The following is a 20,399-nucleotide window of genomic DNA, read 5'->3' as shown; positions in this document are numbered from 1 at the left end:
TTTTCGTGCATTTATATACTATTTGCAAAGGTCACGTTATATTTACAAAAAATACAAATGTCATATTTTTTTATATTATTTTTTAAAAATTATGTTATATTTTAAAAAAATACAAATGATCTAAAGGAGGATGCCTACTTGGCCTAAGAGCAGCTCTAGCAATGTGTTAGATCAGGGTGCCTTGTGCCATGTGGCACCCGGACGACCCCCATCTTGGCACTGTCGCTCATTAAAGGGGGCACTTGCTTGGGCGATTGCACCCCCCCAAATCAGAGCAGGCCACATGGCCTGTTTCCGGGCTAATGTGGCATGCTCCTTGTTTTTTTTTTTTTTTAAAAAAAAAGAATTTAATGAAAAACTCATAAAGTAATTGATTTAAAATGACAAAAAATGTAATTATAAATAAAATAATTAATTGAAAAAGTAGAAAAAGAATTCTTTAAAAAATTAATTTAATTAATTTAGTTAATTTAATTTAAATAGTATGTGGGCTCTTTATGCCTCGCATTGGAGTTAAACTTTTGGGTGAGTGCCTCCATAGAATGGATGTCTTATTTTTGACGTAGTGTCGAATCAGACAATCAGACTGAGTGGGGTCTTTTTGGCACCCAATTGATTGCCTCTCATTGGACTTCCCTTAAAGTGTAAACGAGCTAAAGTTATTCGAGAACTGGTGAAAGAGAAGCTCCGAGCTTTATAGTTGAGCGAGCCAAGCTAAGGCTAGCTAGTATTCCGCACGAGAGCTTAATCAAACTTCAAATTATACATACATAAATATATATATATGTTGTAAAACAAACTTACATACTATCAAAACTATTTTGTTTATAGCCATTTTGAACTTCTATTAAGTTTTCCATTAGGAAAATAATTTTTTAATTTCAAAAAAAGAAAAATATTTTTTAAAATTACAAAAGATGAGAAAATTGAAAAGTAAAACATAAATAAGAATGAAGATGTTCAAAAAGAGTTAGAGACAGTGGTAGAGGGCTCTCTCTTACCATCATATTAGGATTTAGTAATTTACTTCAAAAGACAGAGAGATGATAAACTCTTCACTGTGTCGCGCCTACAACTAGCCACCACTTGCTCCCTCCATATAATTTTTTTCCTTTTTCATTATTTTTTTTCTAATATTATTTAATTTTATTTTTATAGAAATTAATGAAAATTAATGCAAAACAGATGGAAAACAAAATATATAAATGGCAATATCCATAAAGATGAAAAACGAAACACATAACAAAAAAAATAAAAGGAAAAATTTAACAAAAAACACACAATTGCTTATATACAAAATAATTTTGAAAGAATGTGTTTTAGGCCTTGTTTGGCAAATGAGTAATTTTTTTAACTCTACTCCACTTATCTTCAATTCAACAATACAAATATTATTTTTCCTTTTTTCTTCAATATTTTTACCATTAAATTAAATTTTTAATACTAAATTCTATCAACTATTCATTACTTTTTCTCACTTTTTTCCATAATTCAACAATACAATCATTACAATCTAAATAAATATAATTATTTATAGTTAAAATGGAGTGGAGTTAGGCTTTGTTTAGTTTTGGAGTTTTTTTTTTAAACTCTACTCCACTTATCTTCAATTTAATATATTACTTATTCCTTTTTCTTCAATTTTTTAACTATTCAATTCAATTTTTAATACTAAATTCCAACTATAAATAATTATATTAATTTGGGGTTGTAATTGTGTTGTTGAATTATGAGAAAAAGTGAAAAAAAAGTAATAAATAGTTGAGAGAAAGTAATGATTATATTGTTGAATTGTGAAAAAAGTAATGAATATTTGAGAGAATTTAATATTAAAAATTGAATTGAATGGTTAAAAACTTAAAAAAAAGGAAAAAAGTAATAATTATATTGTTAATTTGAAAATAAGTGAAGTAAAGTTAAAACAAAAAATTCCAAAACCAAACATGCCTTTAGCTTCCAAGATTAGGATCAAACGTAGTCTCTGCTATGGCATCAACGCTGCTTTACAATGGGGATGACCGCATGTGCTCGTTGTTTATTGACCTTTCTTGATCCCATAGCTAATGCACCTCTTAAGTTTCTTATCAAGCTATATACGCCGCAATCTCCTAGAGCTTCTAGAATCATTCGCATGAGGGTTGGCATTGCTCTCATCTTAATCATCGTATCTTCTTGAAAATAATGGAAAACAACTTACGTGATAGACTATATTGTGTTGTTTCCCATATATGGCGCCAATGTTATGAACTTAGAAATATGCGATTCATCACGTGTGATACTTATGCATTGTTGTTGATGATCATCTTCTCGAATAACCTCGAATGACCTATAAAAGGAGAAGATCCGGATGATGTCCTAATTTTCCTTTCCGACGCTCAAGACATATGAGCCGTACACGAGAGCTATTAGGGCGTAAATTGTAAATTGATGCCATATCTTGATATTTATATAGAGCTGGAGATATATTTGTTACCTAATTTGGAGAGATTTTCGATACATTCTCCATATTCTAGAGATGTATAAATTATGGAGGTAATCTTTCATATACTTACTTGCCAAGAATCGAAGGCTATTACTCGGAAAGTATGAGTTGGGTCGCTCATGGGCCTTAACGGGCCTTCGTGGCCAATCAGACCTCTGATCTAAAAAAATAAGTTTTTATATATTATAATTGATAATTAATTGTAGAAAGGTGATAAGGTTGGTTTGCTAGAGAAAATATATATATATAAATTATATTGGTTATTGCAGGTAAGGAGGCAGAGGATTTTTTTTCTATATTTTTTATTTTTTGGTGAATGAGGCAGTGGATGGTCATCATTGCCTTAAATTTTAAATTTTATCAGTTGTCGTGTTTCCCCAGGGTATTTTCTTTTTCCATTAAGAAAAGAAAATAACAGAAAAGTCAAAGTGAAAGGCACATTTCCCTTTAGTAATTAGTCAGAGAACATGTGCTGCCTAGGTTTCGCCAAAACAAGCTCGAGTGGCTGAAGAATCTTGACCCACTGAGAAAATCAAATTTTTAAGACTAAATTACGTTTAATAAATTGGAGCCTAGACTGTTTTAAATGCACTTATGATTCTCGCGTTGCATATAGATAGTAAGATTTTCAAACTAAATTTTCCTTATTTTGGTAGTAAATAAACATTAATGACACCTATTGCATATTTATATGGACCTACATCATAAACCTGATCTTTATCTATCGAAAAACCTTATCTTTCAAGCTACTCTTCATTTAGTACTTCTTTAATACAACGAATATTTTATGCCTATATTACGCTTTGCATTTTTCAATCATTTCACCGATTCTAATAAGAACTCAACCGTTAAATATTATATGCCTACTTACAACATAACTAGTCTTTTAACTCACACGTTGCATAGGGATTATCCCTAATATTGGAAAATATTGTTTGATTGCATTATATGATAAAATGAAAGAGCTTAGATAAAATTAATTGTTTAAATGGAGTGGTCCTCCTCTGACCTTATCAAATTAAGTTGAATAGTTGCAATAATGCAACTGATTATAGATAGCCAAAGAAGATTCATCAATTTTTTTTCCTTAACATATGATAATTTCATCGTATCGTTAATGTAAATGTGATGTAATGATATAAAATGGAATTTATATTGTATTAGAAAAAGCGAAAAAAACTCGAAGGAAACTATAAAACTAATAGAACTAATGAACGGTCCTTTATTGCCATGTTTGACTTGTTTCACCATTCAGTATATTTCACGAATATATGCATTCGTTTGAGGAAATTAACAATATCGTTTTACAAAATATCTATTTGCATAAGCTAGATATATATATATATATATATATCTAATGAGTGACCTTCATTCGTATAAAGAGATTCGGCCATATCAATTTTTTCAGTAATTTTAAAAATTTACGGCTGACCGACCTTTTCATTCCTACATTAATTAAAGTGTAAATTGCACTGGTGGTTCAAAATGTTTTACAAATATTTCATTATGGTCCAAAAAGTTTTTTTCGCTACATGATGGTACAAAATGTTTCAAAGTTGTTTCATGATGGTACAAACCGTCAACTCGAGCTGACGCCGTTAACATTTTACTGACGTGGCGCGTCCTATGTGTCACTTTTGTTACGTGGAACCAATCATAGTGCGCCACGTCATTTAAGACAAAATAAAATTTTAAAAAATCCAAAAAAAGAGTAAAAATTTTGATAAAAAATAAAAAATAATTTTAAAATTTTCAAAATTTTAAAATTTTAAAATTATTTTTTAAAAATTTAAAAAAAATTTAATTTTTTTAAAATATAAAAATACAAAAAAAAGAGTAAAAATTTTGAAAAAAAAGAGTAAAATTTTGATAAAAAGTAAAAAAATTAAATTTTGATTTTTTTTTTTTTTAAAATTTTTAAAATTTTTTTCCAAAAAAAAAAAAAGAGGAAAAAAAAAAAAATTTTTTTTTTTTTTTTTTTTTTTTTTTTTTTTTTTTTCCCCTTTTTAAAAAAAAAAAAGGAAATTTTTTAAAAAGAATTTTAAAATTTTCAAAAAAAAATAAATTTTTTTATTTTTTTCTAAATTTTTACTCTTTTTTGTATTTTTTGTATTTTATATATTTTTAAAAAAATTAAAAAAAAATTAAATTTTTAATTTTAAAATTTTCAATATTTTAAAATTTTTTATTTTTTTCAATGTTTTTACTCTTTTTTTGTATTTTTTTAATTATTTTTTGTATTTTTTTGGACTTTTTAAAATTTTATTTTGTCTTAAATGAGGTGGCGCACTATGATTGTTTCCACGTAACAAAAGTGACACATAGGACGTGCCACGTCAGCAAAATGTTAACGGCGTCAGCTCGAGTTGACGGTTTGTACCATCATGAAACAACTTTGAAACATTTTGCACCATCATGTAACGAAAAAACTTTTTGGACCATCATGAAACATTTGTAAAATATTTTGGACCACCGATGCAATTTACCCTTAATTAAAATTACAAATATACTACATTTGTGCCGTCTGTCATGGGAAATTCATTAACCGATAATACAATATCTAAATTATAAATATAATCAATTATGATTTAAAAAAGTATTTTAATTTTTTTTAAAAATGAAAATAGCAAAAAAAAAAGGGCTCGCGCACACACGGACTCCGACTCCAAGACCAGTCTATTCATCACACAATACAAATTCAACGAACTTTTTGCAGCATCTCCCTGAAAACAACCTCAGCCTAAACACGGATTCCGAGACTAAACTGAAGTTTTTGCACAGCAGCTCTCGAACATAGTATACATAAATTGAAAATTAAAATCTAACTTCATTATCAAAGCTCAACAAGACTAAACAAAGCAGCAAAAAAATAGTGGTTATTATTGTGACGGTCTTACTAGCATGACATGATGTCATGTGAGACACCATTTAGTATTTTGGTTTAATTGTTTAGTACTTAGCGATAACAGAGATCGTTGGTGACTCTAATCGAGGAGTAGTGGCAGCACCGCCGGCCACCTTCCATCCCCATCCCTTTCGGCCTTACTACTCTTTTTTTAAAAAAAAAAATTTTCATAATATTTTTTAAAATTTTAAAAATATGTGGAACCCCGCTCGGCCAATCACCGTGAACCATGTGGCACCATCATTATAACATGGATATTAACGGTGTGCTAAAATTGTTATTGAATCGGTAGTTCGTGATTTAATTGGTGAAAGAAAGAAGTTCAGGCTAAAATCGTTAAAATGTGAAAAGTTTGGGATATTTTTTGTTATTAACCCTGCTTTTTATTAATTTTTCAGTACTTTAGTTGAAGTGTTTAGTACCAAATTAAAAATATGAAACACTTGAATTATAATACTAAATATTTAAAAAAGGGTTAAATGCACTTTACCTCCCGACTTATGAGGTGAAATTAGGTTTGCCCCCCGACCTATGAAATTTGGCAAAGTGCCCCCTCACCTAATCTAAAAATAAGCGATGTGACTCCCATACCAAATTCTAGTCAAAATTCCGGCCAAAACAAGTTTTCCTTAATCAATTAATGTTGTTTCTCCGAGAAATCTCAACTCCTAATTACAAAAACGAGGAATGGCTACTGAATAAAATAATTCATAATTTCATATTCCTTAAAAAAAAAAGAAAATCAATTTTGACTGATAAATCTATAATTATGACTAATTTTCTTTATCCACTATATTATATATATATATATTTCTTTTCTTTTTGCTGACCCGAATGTCCGAGTTTCGTCCGGTTAATCATTGGGGCTCCGTGAATCTCATGCAATCTAATATAATATTGTTTATTCATCTAGTCTAAAATCTAGCTGAACACTTTACTCTTAAGTCCTATGTATTTCTAAAATGTAAAATATGTGATAATCATATTCAAATGAAAAGAAGCATATCAACAAATTTATGCTTGCATGATATATATATATATATATATATATATATATTATCTTATATCGTATAGTGTATTTTATAATTGGTTTTCAGGCGCAGTGGTGAACGTTTAGAGTCACGTGGAAAAAGGAAGACCAATTGATAATCAGATTAATGATAATCAATTCCCGAAAACTTGTTTTGGCCTTAATTTTGATCGAATTTTGATCCGGGAGTTACATTGCTTATTTTTTAGATTAGGTGAGGGGGCACTCTGCCAAATTTCATAGGTCGGGGGGAAAACCTAATTTCACCTCATAAGTTGGGAGGCAAAGTGCATTTAATCCTTTAAAAAATATACTAAACATTGAACTAAAATACTAATCGATGTCACATCATGCCAAATCATGCTAGAAGTTTCCTTGTTAATATTGATGAGTAGTTAAAATATGATTCATTAACTTTTATCATTGCACACCAACAAGATATTAGTTAAGTGATAAGCGATTTGAACCCCTTTAAAGAGGAGAATACAAGCTCGAGTCACAATGAGCGTTTTTATTGGGAGAGAGATTAACCTTTAATATTCGATTTTTTAAGAATTGTGAGGAGCGATTTCTTCCCTAATTTTCCTACCAAAAAAAACTTCTATCATTGTATGTGACTTTGCAAAAAAGATTATTCATCTAACTCTATGAAGAAAACAGGTAGATATTATAGATAAAATTGTACGTGCCATGTAAAAACTTTCATTTGTTTTGGTAATAACAGACTTCCATCTATACTTTGCGCGGTCTATCATTTTTCTTTTGTCCTTCCTCATTTTCTTAAAATTAGTTTTTCAACATGTATATTGATAAGCTATAGAGATAAAAGATGGGCGTTTACGAGATGAAAAATTAATTAATAAATTAACTAACAAAAAAAAGAAAAGAAATAGCTGTGAGACGTGGCAGAGAAAAGATTCTGCTAGGAATTTTGAAGTGAAGAGAGTGAGGAAGAGTGAGAAAATAACGGGAGAAGGAGGAAACCTGATAGTTAAAGTATACCATAATTTATATCAACATGAATTGTTTCAGGTGATTTCGCACATATTTTCTTAATGTTTCATGTTAGAATTTTGTACGTAGAGAAAATTCACGATTGAAAGAGTTTTACCTCTTAATAAGCCGACTCTGCTCGAACCTAAATTAGTCGAACATCATTAAATTTCTGGATATCAAATTGTGCTCACCGAACAAGTGTACACAATTTAATAATTTACCTTTAACTCATCCATAATCTAATGATGGTCAATTAATTATGTTATTCTTAGTTGAGCATTTTTATATAAAAACAGTTAAATCTATTCGTCCGCTTTGTAATAGTATAGATATAAAAGACATAAATAACTCTTATGAAACGTATATTATACATAGCGTGGTTGTGCACTAAGCTGCAACGGAAAAGAGCAACATAACAAACTGACGTAAGTTGGTTCAGATAGTTCGACACATATTCTCCTTAGGTAAAGTATTGGGTTTAAGTTTTGCGATTGCTAAAAATTTCAGATTGATAAAGTTTTAACCCTTAATGAGCAGACCTGATTTGACACTACTAAAAACTTATTGATTATCTACCACTCAATCCGTCAGAATTCCGTCAATATCGTACATTTTTCGGCTGATTATTGAGGAAAATATTTCCTCGCAAAAATGGCCCTCGAAATTATTTTCCAAGACCAAAGAAAAATTCCTCGAAATTCCGTAAGTAATAGGGATTTTTCCTCAATAATTATCGAGCTATAAGGGATTATCGAGGAAAAGTTCCTTGATATTCCGGGCCTGAATTGAGGGATAATCCCTCAATAGGTTAAAAGAAAAAAATTGAATTTCTGGGCACCGGGCCCACCGACTTTTTTCTCCCTTCTTGTGCTCTTGGCCAGACGCAGGCACGGGGGATTTGAACCGGGGTCTCCCCTTAGCATCTCCGCCCCTTACCACCACACCGTGGGCTTCCTCGCGGTGAATCTATGCATTCAGTTATATTTATTAATGTTCTTTACTGCAATTAATCTGTTGAATTATTTTTCAACACTTTTTTTATCAACAAAACATATTATTCTATTAAAATTAAAATAAAATTTTATAACTTATTGATACCTTATAAATGTGTCATTCATGAGTACCACATGCACAATCTATTGACATGTTACTTGAAACATTTAATATGCTATTTGTAACACGCATAATTTTTTGTCGATAACTAATACGTACGGTGAATGAGGTACACTTCGGGAGGGAATTCCACTAGCCACCGTACCTATAATAAAAACAACAAATTAATTGATTAATGATAATTTAATTGGTAAAAAATTCAGTAATCAACATTATTTATGCATAAAAAATTAGTTTTAAATTTCAAACTAATTTTCAAATTTAATATTTCAGGATTCATAATTATTCAAAATTAATTTGTAAATATATATTTAAAATTTTTAATCGAAAATTAAGCAATTTTTATTATATCAAAAAAATTAGGGCCCGTTTGTTTTGAGAGTTAAAATCACTTTGATTTTAACTTTAACTTTAACTCAACACATTACACAATAAAAATACACATTTTTCAAGTCAAAAATTTTAACTTTTACTTTAACTCAACACACTACATAACAAAAACACACGTTTCCCAAGTCAATTTTATAATCCCAACTCATTTGTCTTTTTCCACAATCAAAATCAAAATTACTTTAACTCTGAATCCAAACGCACCGTACCAATTTTTAATCGACACAGTAGCTAGTTCTCTGGACCTCGGGTGCTTTGCTTTCTGTGATTTTGATCTGGTTTATGCAACCTTGCATTGCTACTACGCTGTTAGCCCATTTCGTATCGGTCAGAATGCTATTTGCTTGGGTTTGTCGGAGCTCGGAGCTGAGCTAAGCACTAGTGCTGTGCATGTAGAGAGAGAGGGCAGATGACCCACGGATAGAGCGAGGTCGAAGGTTGAGCCAACTCAAGTTTAAGGTCGATCGATTGGAGCTCCAGTCCACTGTTGCTTCGAAGAGTGTGGTCGCGAGCTGAGGAAAGAGAGAAATAGTAGAGAGAAGGAGAGAGAGACAGATCTATGCATTGGCTAGCTAACGATAAAAACCCAGCAGACAGAAGGACCTGAGTAAAGCAGCTTTGACCGAGAAAGGGAAAATGTGCCCTTTTTTTTCAGTTATCGAGGAAAATTTCCTCGGCAACTTAGCTTCGATTTTTCCGCTAGTAACCTGCCCATAACTCGCCTGAAAGAATTTGTTGTGCCTTATCCGCGACTTACAAATGACTTTGCTAGGGAAAATTATCAATAATTTTCAAAGGTAATTAGCCTGTTTTTAGTACTGTGAAATTAAATTAATTAGAGCTTTTTGAACTTCTGACTGTCAAGTGGTTCAATGCATATTCTTTTTTAATAAGATATTGGATTTGAGTTTTGTAATTGGTAAAAATCTACGGTTGGAAAAGTTTTACTTTTTAGTAAGGAGACCTTATTCGAACTTGAAATAGTAAGAATCTATTAGACTTTTTGAATACTAGGTAATGCACAGAAAAAAAGAAAAGAGAAATGTAACAAAGAACATCAAAGCAAATGTCCCTAGTATTTTTCGATGATATCATGTGTGCTATCAACTTGCTAACTGATACTAGTTTTATTCGTGCGTAGACTTAACCCCAATTATGAGGTGCTTATATTGGATGGCAATCCCCAAAACTATAGGTAAAATTCCCTGATGAAAGCTCAAATTTATACTTAACCCATATATTTATTATTAAATTAAATGCTCCTTTACGGGACAAAATCTTACATCATCCTTTATTCTAATGCAACAAAAAGGAAACCAATAAAAGTAACATAATAAGCTATTAAATTACATTATTTGAAGAAATTTTACTCTTCAATAGTTGATTTGCACGAAGCTGAATTAATTGGATTTATTGTGCTTCTCAATACTAGGTGGCGCACAAGGAAAAAAAAACCACTATTATCATGCCTAATAAATTTATTTTCACTAATAAGAAAAATTTCAATACCGACTTTTAATTTCAAAGTGAAATCTCTTGATTGCATATTCGCTTTGCGCCCATGGATTTATCATGCCTTTTGATTTTCCCCCATGCACCTTATTCGACGCATGAATATTTTTTAACCTGCTGTTGAATATTTTTACATTGCTTATCGAGATAAGATAATTTTTAATATTTTATCTTCCCTGTACTGAATAAAATGTTGTCCATTATTACCGCACCAGGATGGCCTATTGATGGTGTAATTTCCATTTTTTTTTGTTTATACTCCAATAATTTCATCGACAAAGGGTCACTAAATCACGATCTTGTTTCACTTATAAGAATGCCCATGAATTTAGTACAATAAAATATAAATTATAATAACTAATAAGAGAATATGAATAGTTTCAATAAATATCACATATATTGATATGGTAAATTTTTTTTAAAAAAATCCATCCTCCACACGTTTTTCTCCATTATTCCTCCTTCCTTCTCTCCCCTCTCCCCCCTCTCTCCCGTGACTTGCCTTCCTCCTCTCACGCTCTCTCTTTCTAACCATAACTCTTGCAATAAATTAATAAATTCTTAATTAATATCTTTTGTTTACATGTGAAATTATGTTTTATAATTTTATCTATACAAGTGGGAATGTTAAGATACGGACGGCAATTTATACGTGGGAAGTTATATTTCACTAATGCTTGCATCCGCACTGCAATGATAAACTAATCAAAATTATTATATTAATTTTTTTAGGGAAAAAATTATATTAAAATAAAATAATAAAAAAGGTAAATGCAATGGAGTGTGAAGGTAGAAAGAAACGACAGAGGGGGAGAGGAAAAAGGGGAAGTGGGACGCGTGGCATAGGAGAGGAGAGAGAAAGTTATGTGAAATTATAATTTTTTTTTCCGATCTCAACTCTTATTCTGAAGTTGAATTAAATTTCCTTTAATTCAGTCGAGTCGGATCAGTCTATTAAGGAATAAAAGTTTCACGACGTGAATTTTCTGTTTTTACAAGAAATCGAACAACTATAACTCCATTCCTACATTTGATATACTATTTTTATTGCTTTCAATATAATTAGAGTTATAGAGGGTAATTTAGTAAAACCACTACTAAGATAATTACCAAGTAGGGTGTAAACGGGTGGATACGGGTGGTTTATACTAAAATATTTCGATCCCCTTTAGTTGGGACCCTTTTTTAGAGGGAAAATACCACCCTAAGACCAATTGATAGTATAAAAATTCAACCACTCACAGGCAGTGTTTGGTTCGCTAGAATGAAATTAAAAAAAATAGAATTGAACAGTAGAGGGAATTGAATGATGAGAATTTAAATTCTGTTTCAGAACTTTTGTTTGATTGAGCCTCGAAATTAGTACGAAATAGAATCCAAGAAATTATTGAAAGACCGAAATGCCCTTCTTTTACAAATTACATAATAATGTAAAATAGAAAAATATTATAAGGATACTATTCATCTTTTTCTAAGAAGATAAACAATATGTCTTCTCTGCAATTGCAAAGAAGAGATCGACTCCCGAGCCAAGGTGGTTAGGTCACACACGGGCTCGCGAACCTACCCAAGTGGCTCGAGAGCGCTAGATGGCTCTAGACCCATGGTCAAGAGGTTCATTCTCGGTGGCTCGTAGAGTCGCCCCATGTTTAGTTTTTCAATGAGCTTGCTGGCCACCTTGTGGCTTGTTGTGGGCTCGGGCGACCTGAGGACGAGCTCGCTCGTGCCCCAGACGACGCGGCGAAGCTTGTGGGCTCATCAACGAGGCTCGCCGGGTGTCATATCGCAGCTAAGGTTTCCTCCCATGCTCGTGACAGTGAGATTTCACCTCGATCCGATATCGTCGACGATGGCACTGGTCGGGCTGAAGTGCTGAGGTGGAGGCAATGGACGGTGGTGGCCGTGGTGACGTCCGCCGGCGTGAGGATTGAGTAGCGTCTTTTGCAAATTAGATGAATAGTATAAGGATGCCCTGTTTGGATTCAGGAACAAAAAATTTTAACTTTAACTTTAACTCAACACACTACACAACAAAAACACACATTTCTCAAGTCAAAAATTTTAATTTTAACTTTAACTCAACACACTACACAACAAAAACACACGTTTCCCAAGTTAAATTTATAATCACATCTCATTTATCATTTTCCACAATCAAAATCAAAGTTACTTTAATTCTGAATCCAAACGCACCCTTGAGGTTTTTTCTTTTAGCCAATTCTGACCCCCTCAGCATTGCAAATATGAGCAAAATTGGGGGAATGAGAAATCAGTATCCGTATGGGATTAGCTATTTTGGCGGATTTTCAACTCCGACCTATAAGTGCAACCAAATGTGGGTTTAGCTATTTTGGCGGAATTGGCCGGATTCGATTTGCAATTCTGCCCAACCAAACGGGCCAATAGTTTCGATTTTTCGAGTGGTTTTTTTGCGGACGGAAACATTTTTTTTAAAAAAATTATGTTTAAACTACTGTTAAATCCAAATTTTGTTCTCTAAATCTGTAATTGTAGAACATGGCAACAAAAGAAGAAATTTCTGCTCGAAACAGGACAGGACAGAGGACAGAGAACTTCTTTGTGCTGTTTTTTTTTAAGAATAAAAGACTAGGTTGGGTTATTAGCCCACTGTGGTTGTCCCAATTAAGGGAGCCTAACTGCCACGAAATGTTTCTTTCGTCATAGCTCGCTGAGACTTTAGCCCAACTTGGTCACCGCAGCCCCACCAACACACTAGTAAATTAAGTCCAAGATCCTTTAAATCAAGTATTATGGGCCGGCCACCACCATCCGATAATACACCCACATAGTGGCGAGCTCTACGTCCTCAGTAAAGTTCGAACTCGTAATGTTCAAGTTGAGCGCTTGATACTTAATCATTAGACCACTGTGCTGGTGGTCACTTGTCTGTGTTGTTAAATAGAGAAGAAGTTATCCTTTGTTCTCCATATATATAATGTATATTATATATATTTATATATATTATAATGTACAAAATATATATTCTCTATTCTTGGTTCTCTATTCTCTATATACATAATACAAATATTTAATATATACATATATATATATAATATTATTTCGGACGGTTCCGGTTACTCCCAAGTTATTTCGGTTGGTCCTCGATTTTTCGGGGAGGTTTTTTTTTGCCGCTAAAACCCCCCCAAAGAGTCTTATTAGATTTTTCGAATTTGGTTTTTCGGTTCGGGTAGTTTCGAGTGCGTTTGGATTGAGAGTTGAGTTGAGTTGAGTTTTGATTTGTAATGATTGTATTGTTGAATTATGAGAAAAAATGTGAAAAAGTAATAAATAATTGAGATAAAATAATGATTAAGTAATGATTGTGTTGTTGAATTGTGAAAAAATAATTAATAGTTGAGAGAATTTAATATTAAAAATTGAATTGAATGGTTAAAAATATTTAAAAAATAAAAAGAAGTAATGATTGTGATGTTGAATTGAAGATAAGTGGAGTTGAGTTGAGTTGAGTTAAACTTCGTTCATAAAACAAACACACCCAAGTTTTTAGATTTCTCGGTTTTTGGGACTTCTACTTACACCCCTACTCCCTGGGGACACCAAGTGTTTCCTTTACATAGTAGTATAAATATTGTGTTGCCAGAGATTGCGAAAATTAAATTCTTTCACTTTTTTTTAATAACTAGAGCATGAGTCATTTTGAGCTCGGAATAAAAAATAATTTAATATTGAAAATTGTAACTATCTAAGTGAGATGTTGCATAAATTATTTTTCGTTTCATGGGTAACTAATTTGCACATGCGCTACATGCAAATTTTATAATCAAATTCACTGTAAATAATATTAAAATTATGAAAAATCCAATTTGTATCGGGTCGATCCACTAAAGAGCTAAAACTTTCATAGCATGCATTTTTTCCATTCACAAAACTCGAGCTTGAGATCTTGATTGAATGAAACAAGTGCCAAACTGTTTGAACCAATCTATATTGGCTATATGGATATAAATTCCATTTTAATGTTTATTATAGTACCAATCCATATTTCTGCATACAATACTAGTCCAAAAAGATCTGTGCATAGCATAGGTTGCGTTTATTTTTAATTAGAGAATGCTGTGTCTGCGCTATGTGCAGACAATACTAAAAGAGAAAAAATGATCACGAGGAATTTCAATTTTGTAAAATGCTAACTATCTTTTTCTCTCTTGCATATTATTTTGGTGCTTTTATTTTTTTTGAAAAATTTGGATGAGGTTATGGGGAAACTAAGAGGGGTTGCTTGGTTTGGTAATGGAGTTTAACTCCATTATAAGTCCACTCCATTCCATTTTTCTTTCAAATTTAACAATAAAATCATTATTGTTTTATCTTTTTCTCTTATTTAATAATAAATTTTCATACATATTTTTTCATAATCATTATTACAATCAAATTTTTAATAATGAATTCCCCAATTTATTCTTCAATCAATTCAAGAATATAATTATTACTATTTTATCTTTTTCTCTTAAATAATAATAAATTTCACATACATACTTTTCCTAATCATCATTATAATCTCATTTAAATTTATACATTTAATATTTAGACTGAAAACTCCACTCTATTATCAAACGCCACCTTTACCCTTGAAATGAAGATAGACATATAAGAGAATTGAGGGTGATTGCGAGAGTGTGAGAGAAAAGTGGCAAGAAGAGGACATAGAGCATTGAGTGAAATGATGTTTAAACCATAATATAGGTAATCTGTAATTGTTGTGATAGGTAATTTTGTAATTTCATTAAATTTATTCAGTAAAATTTCAAATTTTTTTTAAAGAAATACTTTCTTTTTATTATTAGTAATTAATAATATATAGATCTTAGAAGAGCGCCGAGTAAACTCCAAAACAATCTTGTTCGGGAAAAAGAAAAAAAATAAAATAAAATCCCAAAGAAGGCAAATTTGAGGCGAGTTGAAGAATAAAATAAAGCTAGCAAAGGAAAGGCGGAGGAGGAGAGGAAGCCTTTACTTTTATCATACGCCATTTCACATTCACTCCCTTCTCACTCACTCACTGCCAAACAGTTAACCACTGAACCAACGAATGCGAATGATTGATTCCCTCTGTCTTCTCTCTCTCTCTCTCTCTCTATCTGTGCTTAATCCATTCTCCTTTAATTTTGTTAATTAATTAATCAATGACTCACTGAGTCAGAGTCACTGCTGCAAAAACCAATTCCCAGCAGGTTAGGGTTGGGTCCTTGTTCTTCTTTCCCCCAACAGTCCCCTTCCTTCCTTACCTCCCCTTCTGCTTTCCCGAAAGGAATCTGTTCAAATTCCTTCCCGATAAGGTGAATTCAATTCCTTATTCACTGTCACTGTCACTGTTTCGTTTTGTTATTTTATATATTCGACAGAGGTGTTGGATTATTCCTCCGTACTTTTTGTTCCCTTCAATCAGTGTTGGCAGTTTGTCAATTTCGCTAATTGCTGCTGTCCTTGCTCCTCTCTCTGCGGAAAATGTGGAAAAATTCGAAATTTATTTGTTCTGTTTCGATTCGGAGTCAAGATCTTTCTGGGGTGTCTCAGGGTTGTCGAATTGGGGTGAAATTATTGATGGGTCTTTGACCGGATTGATCGTTTAGCCGAGCTTGCCAATTGGTTGCAGCTTTCGATTGATGATTCTTGAAGTTTGGGTGTGATCTTCTTCTTTCTTTGCAGTTTATCCTCGGATCACCTCGGAATAGTCCAGATTCCTGCCGATTCTTGGGCAGGATTTTTGTCCGTCGGCTGCGTGGAGGATGAGCGATCAAGAGAGAGCCCAGGATGGCCTTTCTGTGAATATAATTAGGGAATTGAAGGAGGAGGAGGAGGAGGATTTTCGAAGTTGTTTCGAGGACGATGAAGTGTGGAAAGAGGCGGAAGAACCGCCCAGGGAAGAGCCGAGGAAGTGTGTCCTTGATGATCAGTTCTCGGTGAAATTGTTCTTTAAGGGGATTTCGATGAATGAGGTCGGGGATTCTTCGTCGGGGCTTTCTGGGATCGGCGTGGTCATGGAAAGATCGGCTGATTTTCCAGTAATTCGGGTCCAGAAGAAGCTTGATTTCTATGTGGATGAATCTGTTGCTGACTACTTGGCTCTGATGGATGGTATAGTCGAGGCTCTAGAGAACAATATTCGGCACGTGTACGCGTTTACCGATTCTGAGATTTTTCATGATCAGGTGACTCTGTCAGTATGCTTATTGCATAAACTTATGAATCTGTTGGCATCTATAGATCCAAGGATATCTATGAATTCACAAATTTTGCAAGTCCATCCATTTGCGATTTTATGAGCTTTCATGGACGAGTCTGGGCGAGTTTATCAGAGTCTATGAGGAATTGCTATCAACACTTTTCTTCTACAAAGTTTTGGAGGTTTGGTTTAGCCAATAAATTTTGGATTGGTGACAAGAGAGTTCTGGAGCAGTTGAAATTTGGAAGCTTCTAAGACCAATTATTGGGTTCTTTTTGTTCGAGAGAACTTATTTACGGTTTTCAGTTTTCAACGATGCACATCTTGAAAACCAAGCAGAAATAAGGCAACTTTTTGTTCGGCTGCACTTCATCGGCCATTTTGTAATTCATTACGTGTCTTATTTTCCTCGATTAGGATAATGTAATTCTTGAAAACTGTTACTTATCCTAAAAAAAAAAAAAGAAAAATCTTGAAAACTGTTAAACTCCTCAGCTATCCACAAGCAAACTCTAATTCTCTAGTTGAAGGAATTTTTCATGCTTTTCTCAATTGCTAATAAGATTGGTCATATTACTTTTCTCTTGTCGTTATAAACATCAGAAGTCCTTAAGCACTAGTGATTATGTATTTTTAACATATTTATGATGATAAAAGGCATGTTTTGACAGATTAAAGATGAAGAGAACCTCGAGACACCACTTCTTGTGGCACTCAGACAGAGGATCCTAGAACATGTCAGTAATCTCAACACTTTTGTTCTCAATGTTGTACCCAGTGTTGATCTGGAGGGCGCACTGAGACTAGCCCAAGTGGCAATCGGGCTGGTCTCTTCTCCAGTTAAGGGGGATAAGTCTCGAGACAATTGTTCTATTTGTTGTGAGGATAAACCATCACCAATGATGATCACAATGAAGTGTTCCCACAAGTTCTGTTCTCATTGCATGAGAACGTACATAGATGGAAAATTAAAATCCTCTCAGGTCCCTATCCGGTGCCCTCAGTTGAGATGCAAATATCAAATCTCCAAACTTGAATGCAGAGCTTTTCTTCCACTCACTTCCTATGAGTCTCTGGAGAGAGTACTTGCAGAAGCTAATCTTAACTCGGAGAAAATCTACTGTCCATTCCCGAACTGTTCTGTCCTGCTTGATCCTCAAGAGTGCTTGTCCGCCAGGGCAAGCTCATCAAGCCAGTCTGACAGCAGCTGTATCGAGTGTCCAGTATGTCAGAGATTTATTTGTGTTGAGTGTGGAGTCCCTTGGCACTCTTCCTTTACCTGTGAAGAGTATCAGAACCTGCCAATCGAGGAAAGGGATGCTTCTGACATTACTTTGCACCGCCTTGCTCAAAATAACAGATGGAGACGTTGTCGCCAATGTCGAAGGATGATTGAGCTCATGCAAGGCTGCTATCACATGACTTGCTGGTAAGGGAAATTTCTTCATTTTTGTATTCCTTTTCATGTGATGGTACATGTTCTATCTACTAAAATAGACTTGCCTATGCACGAAGTTATTCCAATGGATATCATTGATTTAACATATGAATTAAAATAAATAGATAGAAGATGGACTTCTACAATAGGGGAACAAAGAATCTATCCATAATTTTTCCAATTTTTAATAAATGGTGTGAGTACATTATCAAATTACTACTAATTGTATACTTTGTCAAAAAAAGAAAAAGAAGTGTTGTAAAATGCTGTCTCTATATGGGTTGTAATGTGTGGCTATTTAAGAGAGTAATAGTGGAAACTGACTTTTATGGAATATTCTGTATGGCTCATCGCCTATGATCAAATGGCGAGAGAATTGAATGGGATAAGATATAGCTCAGTATGATATGGAATCACTCTTTCCGTTGCACAATGACAAAAAGGCTATTAGATCTTAAAGGTGGCAATGATTGTTTCCTTGGTCATAGTGTAGGGTGCCAAAGACTGTCTATGACTTGATCTTGAATTACACTGTACAATAGCAGATGAATTATGAGACACAGTACATTACACTGGTGGAACAAGAATTACACGAGACATTTATTAGACATATCAAGTGTGTTTGGTAGGATAGTTGACTGATTTTGTGCATATGTGCAACCAAACTGAGAACTTGTTTGATTATTATATAGGGCTCATCATCTGATGCAATAAGTTAACTATATAATAGGTTCATTATATGTTGCTGGTGCAACCCTTGGACATTAGGTGTATAGTTTTATGACAGACGCAGAGATATTTCTCTCTCGTAGAAAATGAGCTGTTAGCAGTTATCAGAAGCAGGAGGTAGGTATCTGTACTATGGAAGTGCCTGTTTCTGTATAATATAGTCAACAAGCCTGCGAGCTTTCAACCCTACTGATTTATGAGCAAAGTTACCTTTGTTGTCCCTTGTGGAATGTGGGAAGGGCCCTCTATCGCGGTCTCAAAATTCACAAAGATTCTGGGCTTTTCATCGGTTATTATTGAAGCAGAAAGCAATTTGATGTTCGCAACCCTTTGAATTGAACTTTCATAAAAGACCATATGGTAGCTGCAAGCATGTGAAGTTCCATAATGGTATATAAATAGGAGTTAAGCTCCATCAAGATCATTACAATGTCATACAAGAGGCAGAACTTTTGTGCATAAGGTGGATATTGAGTTCCAGTTATCTGTGTTTGCATGAGAAATGAAATCTCCTTAACGGTTTGACGTAATATATAAACAAGAAAAAGATATAAACAGCACGATGGCGTCATTTTTTGATATTTGATGATTTTGGTTTGCTTCCTTCGGTTCATCCTTATCTTAGGTATCGAGCCACCCTTTTTTTTTTTTAATCCCCCCTTGTCAGATCTCATTGTCAGTCCTGCCTTTTTCTTCTTTCTTCTAGGTGCGGTCTTGAGTTCTGCTATTCCTGTGGTGCTGAGTACAGGGACGGGCAACAGATTTGTCAATGCGCCTTTTGGGATGAGGATGTCAACTCGGAGGACTCTTCAGTGTCGCGGTCTGCTCAGGTCTCTGAGCAGTGGGCATGGGAGACCTTCAACTCCTTCCCGATGATAATGGACGCTTACTCAGATCAGGAGCGTTCCCAGCTCGCCCTGATCCAACGCTTCCTTGCTGGTGGGTTCAGCCTTAGCGACCACAACACTTACCAACAGGCCTCTTCGCCCCCTCGCTGTACAGACTCATATGGGGATGCCATTAAGGACCTCCACCAGCTCCCCTGGCTCGAGAGCTTCGTGTCCGTGATCAGCGATGACTTTTATGAGGATTACATGCAATAAGAAATGGCGGAACTTAATGTTTTCCTGGAAATCATTTTGGGAAAAAAAATGAAGCTTAGGATCGGTAAATGCTAAAGGAATGAATGCAATCGTCAAACGACAGGTTGTTAGAGCCTCTCGCTCTGTCTTCTAAGCTTGTAGCTGATTCTGTTCGGTTCGCTTTGATAATTGGCTGGTGTAATTAACATATACGTTCAATGTTTAGAACATTGAGATGACTATGAAAAAGAAAGCAAAAAAGGAGAAAATCATTTATTTTTCTCCGAGAAATGGTAACTCATCTTGTTTATTTACCTGCCCTTAATCCTCACTCAAATAGTGTTTACTGGTTGGCTGCAACGATTGAGTCACGCCATTGAATATAAGTAAACTTGACAATAATTGCTTATCGGATCATGAGTTTGGTTTCAGAGTTAAAGTAATTTAAATTTTGATTGTGGAAAATGATGAATGATTGTATAGTGTGTTGAGTTAAAATTAAATTAAAACTTTTGAC

The 20,399-nt window shown here is 33.6% G+C and overlaps 1 protein-coding gene across 3 annotated transcripts; it reads left to right on the top strand.

Moving 5' to 3' along the window:
* The first annotated feature begins 15,452 nt into the window (after positions 1-15,452).
* LOC116214033 (potential E3 ubiquitin-protein ligase ariadne-1) lies at positions 15,453-20,196 on the top strand. 3 transcript variants are annotated; one of them, XM_031549249.1, is made up of 4 exons: positions 15,453-15,746; positions 16,117-16,619; positions 17,305-18,062; positions 19,507-20,196. In XM_031549249.1, the coding sequence occupies exons 2-4, from the start codon at positions 16,197-16,199 to the stop codon at positions 19,901-19,903; spliced, it is 1,578 nt and encodes a 525-aa protein (XP_031405109.1). In that variant the 5' UTR covers positions 15,453-15,746; positions 16,117-16,196; the 3' UTR covers positions 19,904-20,196. The 3 variants fall into 3 exon arrangements, with proteins under 3 accessions (XP_031405109.1, XP_031405110.1, XP_031405108.1); XM_031549250.1 differs by lacking the exon at positions 15,453-15,746 and having other exon boundaries at positions 15,832-16,619; positions 19,549-20,196; XM_031549248.1 differs by lacking the exon at positions 15,453-15,746 and having other exon boundaries at positions 15,835-16,619.
* The last annotated feature ends 203 nt before the right edge of the window (positions 20,197-20,399 follow it).

Source organism: Punica granatum, chromosome 7, assembly GCF_007655135.1.
Source record: "Punica granatum isolate Tunisia-2019 chromosome 7, ASM765513v2, whole genome shotgun sequence".
Taxonomy (NCBI): Eukaryota; Viridiplantae; Streptophyta; class Magnoliopsida; order Myrtales; family Lythraceae; genus Punica; species Punica granatum.
Note: the sequence above shows the minus strand (reverse complement) of the source record. Positions and strands in the feature narration are given on the sequence as shown.